Here is a 5,141-nt window from a genome sequence, read left to right on the forward strand (position 1 = left end):
AGTTGTCTCTGGTCTATTGTCAGTAGCTGAGAGGTTCTCAAAGGCTGGCTGCAGGGAACAGGCCAACTGCATCGCTCTGTTTGCCTGTCCCCTGTCATGTGTGCGTTATCTGGGCCTGCTTGCTGATGGGAATTGTTTAAACGATAGGAAACATCTGATTCTTAACCTCATCACTAGAAGGTGTGCACAAAAGGGCACTGGGGAAATTGGACAAGGAAAGTTATGGTTTCTGGTTAAGGAAAGTTATGATTTTAATTTCTGCAAATTCCGGAAAGTGTGGGGCCTATTCTAGCCAACAGCCAGGCGGAGGGAGATGGGTCTGAAAAACAGAACTGAGAGGTGACTCCAGTTCTAATAAAGACTGATGTGTCTTGGCTGTTATAAGCATGCAGCTGAAAGAAGAAAAAAGCAAAACAAAACAAAACAAAAAACAAACCAAAAAACCTAAGCGTAAAAACATCTGAAGTCTCAATAACTCTCAGAAAAATGAGCAACGTGCAAAAGATTTTCTCCTCAGCAAGGCAAACTCTATCATACCTGCAGATGACGATATCCCAAAGTAAATTAATGAAATGGTGACATTCAGGGAAGGAAGAGCTGACAGCTTTGTACAGATCTTCAAGTGTGGAAATGAGTGATATTTTTTGGCAGACTAACTTGAAACAGGGATGATAAAAAATAAAACCATAGTAGAATGACAGAGAGAACCCACTCACAAGTTGTTTACTGAAATGAAGATACAGCTGAAAGTAATTACTTGTTTCCCAGAGGTATAAGTGATAGTGCCTCCTACAAGAAATAATACTCAGTTATTTCAGTTGGAATGTAAAACGGGATAGAAAGGTTCCCTCTTTCTGAGGTTAGATGCTGGGTATTTTCACCTTTCAGAACAGTATGTGTATATGAATGTAAAATATATATTACATATACAGTCAACCATCTATACGCCACTGGCAATTAATAAGTGAGACAATGTTCAGAGTTGTTTTCCCTTAACATCCAGATCTCACTGTACAGATTCTGATTAAAAGCCTGACTTCGCAGTGCATAAGATTAAAAATACTCCTTTAAAATAATGTATTTCTGAAGATGATTCTCTCCTGGCTTCAAAATCATCTTGAGACACTTGGAGGCAGGGCTGCTTGATCTTGACATTTTAGCTGTGTGCAAACTGTAGTAAAATTACAATTGCATTCAGTGCTAGCTACTCTGTACCTTCTTTCCACACTGAAGAATACTCATTTTCTATGCCCTCGCTTCCAGACCGTAAAATGCGGGAAGCCAACCTCGCAGGTTTCGCAGAGGTTGCCTCAGTGCAATCTTTTCCTAACATCTGTTTGTAGATCAGTTCCTCCTAAGCAGCCTCCGGAAAAGGAACCATTGCTCTTTGGAGGTTTTCTTCTGTTTTAAAGACAAGGCTGCTTCTTACCTGTGCCAGTTCAAGTACTGACTTTTTCTTTTCTTCCTCCTTCAGTAAAGTGGGGTGATTCACAAAATCTTCAGAAAGATAGCATTATACACAGTTTATAGTACAAAGGGGGGAAAAAAAAAGGTCAGATGAATGAGCATGAAGGAGATTTCTCCTGTGTCCTTTGGAGGAGGAGCAGAAAGGTTGGGAATGATATCTATGCACAGTAGGTGTCTGCCTTGACTACCTGACAATACATAGTCATTGCAAAGGTGAGTCCAAGAATCTGAGGGGAAAAAAAAAACACACAACAAATAATCATTTTTCAGTAAGTAAACCCCCCTCCCTGTTTATTGAAACAAAACAAAAAAAAAAAAAAAGAGAGAAAGGCGTGCTTACACTGGTTTTGTTCACACATAGGAAGACATCACATACTGCTTTTCCTGCCAGCTCATGTCCCCGTTCTGCTTCTAGTTTCTGTCTGCCTTTTGTCCTTATCTGTATTGCTGTTTTACAGAATCAGCAATGAGAGCACGGGAGAGTTGATTTCTCCATGAAAAGCAGCCGCCAGATATTGGGAAGAGGTATATTGAAAAGAAATGTTTGGATGTCTTTGGCTCAAAAGTATTTTACAGTAGCAATCCACAGCTGTGGGGCTGTGTGGTTATCTCTGTAGCTATTGCTTTGAAAGACAATCAGGTTCATCCCTGACCCAAAGGATGCTGTGGTTTACTTTACTGAACTTTACTTTTCCAAGTGTGTGTGTGCACGTGTCCCTGTGGGGGAATCACTGGAGACTGTCCATGCATTAATCATAACCATCAATGCCTCATCAACAATGTATGTGTCTTTCTACTCAGCCTATTCAAGAGAAGCAGCAGGGAGGTGGTGGTTCTTCTCCCAGCCCAACTACTGACCTGCTGTGCCACCTCTGGTAGATTACTTCATCATAAAAAGGGATGGGGAAGAGACTATTTTTTCCTTCCAGTTCAAGTACTGTATGAATATACTAAGGGGTTGTTACTATTCATTTGCAGTACCACTGTAAAAATTGTCACTGGAATAAAGGTTTGCCAGATAGAATTTTTTTGTATGAGTTCTATTATAAGCACTTAATTTAACCACTTCAAATTTACTCTTTACATAAATAGTAGTTCCTGTTAATGAGTATTTTGAAAGGGTATGTGAATAACACACAAACTACTTTATTTATAAAGAAAAATAAGGTTATAAAGCTGTTATCTTCTTAATTTCCCATTCTTCCACAGTGAAATAAGATTGTTAGGCCTTGGTGTGCTGTTTTATAGTAAGCACATGCCTTTTGGAAGTATCACCTGAACACTGCCTTCTACTTACCAAAGGAACACCCTCAGGGACAGCTGCGTAATAGAACCTTGGTGGCTGAATTTGTTTTATAATTTTGAGCATGTATGACTGAAGAAGATTCTTCTGCCACATGTGCTGTGTGTCCCTCAAGTTGTGTCACTGTATGATTCTAACGGTAAGTTTTTAACATGAAAAACAAAAGCTGTCACATTGGGGCCAGAACAACATTGTAAGAGCAACAGTAGAGGGAACCCGATTAATTTTTTTAGGTGACAGTACATCAAAACTTTCGTCATCAATTAGATTCAGTCACACAGTGCAGCTGGGAGATGGACTAAATCTCTTTTGTGTTCAGAGGTGTTTTCTCTGTATCTCACAGCATTTACTAGGAATATTAATTAGCATTTTTAAAGCGTCTGAACAGAAGTGTTTTCTCCCATGCAAAGTAGTAATTTCTTTTGTTCAGGAAGACAGTATTCTCTAAAATACCCTAAATATAATAAAGGTAGGCCTATGAGAAGGACTCTGCCATGGGCTTCTAGGTTTTTAATGTGTCTTTTAAAGACTCCCTAAATGCTGAATAGATGCTCAAAAGCTGCTTTTTAAAATAAGGCAATATATTAATAACAGTCTTACATTGTCTTTCTGCCATATGATCTTGTTGTGCTTATCTTTTTTCCCTAACCATATCTGCTTACTATACTGGAAAACAAAACCCAAAACTCTACTGAATTTGGGCCTACGAGCAGTCAGGCATTTGCGTTCATAAGTTGCAGCCAATACGTGACACGAGAGAAAGATACGTGCCGTTCTGCCTGATCTGACATTAGTGGGAATATGAGTGGAATTCTGATCCCAGGCTTTCTCTTGCTGCTGCTAATGGTATACCATGCAAAATTTTTAAAAAACATGGGTTAATCCGGAGTTACATGGTATTAATTAGATTAGCGATGCCATCCTTTCTGCTTATATGTTGAATGTGAGAGAGGTGGAGCTGGAAACTAAAGTTCTGCCTTCGCTGCATTTAGGAATGGGACTTTGGGCCATAAATGGAGGGCTGACATATAGCTGAAACAGCCTGAGCTCCAGCACAGCTTTCACCTGTGTGTCCTCAGGCTAAGGTTTGTGTCATTGGGGCTAGACTATGGCCACAACCATGGCAAGCTGAATTAAAGACACAAGTACATAAGAGACTAAAGTACTATACTGACAACTGATTCTTCTCTGACCAACGTTATGCTGGAAATAACTGCAGGTCAAAATCTGACAGGCAAGTCTAAGCCAGTCTTACCTACCCTGTTTCCCTGCAATTAATAGAAAAGGAATGTGGGTTTATTGGCAAGGTTGAGTAATGGTAACAACACAGAATCAATCATAGAATGGTTTAGGTTGGAAGGGACCTTAAAGATGATGTAGTTCCAACCCCTCAACATCCCAACATGCAACTTACCCTAGGACTGAGGATGGTGTTGAAGAGTTAAGCTACCTTTAGGCTATCTTGAATTTAGGTATTTAGACTAAGCACTTAGTCCTGGCTGGAGAATTACTAGACAAATACAGGTACCCTAAAAGGCAATTCACCCTACCCTGACTGGCCTTCTGTCTTTGGAGGATGGGGACTACCACTGAATCTAGTCTAAGTCTTAGATAAACCACTTGGTAAAGTACCCTGCTCTTTGCAGTGCATCATAAAACCGAAAATGTGTGCAGTATTCCTAGTTCTGTACCTTGTACATAATATTTTATCTAAACTAAAACATAAAAGACTTAAATCTTGCAGTTTTACTCTAACATGATGCAAAATTTGGAACCATTAAAACAAGCTTGGACAGAGTATATCTGGATCTATGGTTATTTATTTCGTTACCATTAATTAGGATTTGAAAATGGGTATTAAGCTGTACCTGCACCATAGCTGTGCACAATCCAAAGATTCCCACTGCTAGTAAGTTTTCCTGGAGCCATATTTTCACTGTTTCATAGCAAGGCTGGAAAAAAAACAACAAGAATATTGTGTTAGCCATCAACACACAGCTCTACTCCCCTGGGAATATACAGACAGAAAAGAGCCAGCTCAGCCTAAACTGCGAGGTAGCCTGGATTATCATTTCAGCATTGGAGCAACTACAGTGTATTTCTGAAGCTTGAACAGGGAGTACTAATTGTAATGACATGAAAAACTGTACCTCCAAAATTCTGCATGAGCACTGCTCCAAATAAATTGGGCCAGTAACTAAAAATAAACACTAAGTGGATTGGGGTCCTCTTTGCACTCTAAAAACAAACTAGAAGCAGTTAGAACTTCAGAATGAGCCTTTCATTTTCTCCATGTTTCAGGAAAACAAATATTTATTATATATGCGTCAAACCCCAAAGTTCCAATGTGAGCTGCTCAGTGGCCATTCCT

General features: G+C 39.5%; 1 protein-coding gene across 1 annotated transcript in view; it reads right to left on the bottom strand.

The window, feature by feature from the left end:
* Nucleotides 1-1,011: 1,011 nt before the first annotated feature.
* Nucleotides 1,012-5,141, bottom strand: part of TSPAN4 (tetraspanin 4) — a 207,067-nt gene continuing 202,937 nt past the window's right edge. The window contains exons 6-7 of the mRNA XM_009889357.1: nucleotides 4,639-4,722; nucleotides 1,012-1,694 (exon numbers count right to left, since the gene is read on the bottom strand). Of these exons, the coding sequence (XP_009887659.1) occupies nucleotides 1,626-1,694; nucleotides 4,639-4,722 (153 nt within the window). The 3' untranslated portion in view covers nucleotides 1,012-1,625. The remainder of the gene's footprint in view (nucleotides 1,695-4,638; nucleotides 4,723-5,141) is intronic.

Source organism: Charadrius vociferus, unplaced genomic scaffold (assembly GCF_000708025.1).
Source record: "Charadrius vociferus isolate BGI_N301 unplaced genomic scaffold, ASM70802v2 scaffold467, whole genome shotgun sequence".
NCBI classification, from domain to species: Eukaryota; Metazoa; Chordata; class Aves; order Charadriiformes; family Charadriidae; genus Charadrius; species Charadrius vociferus.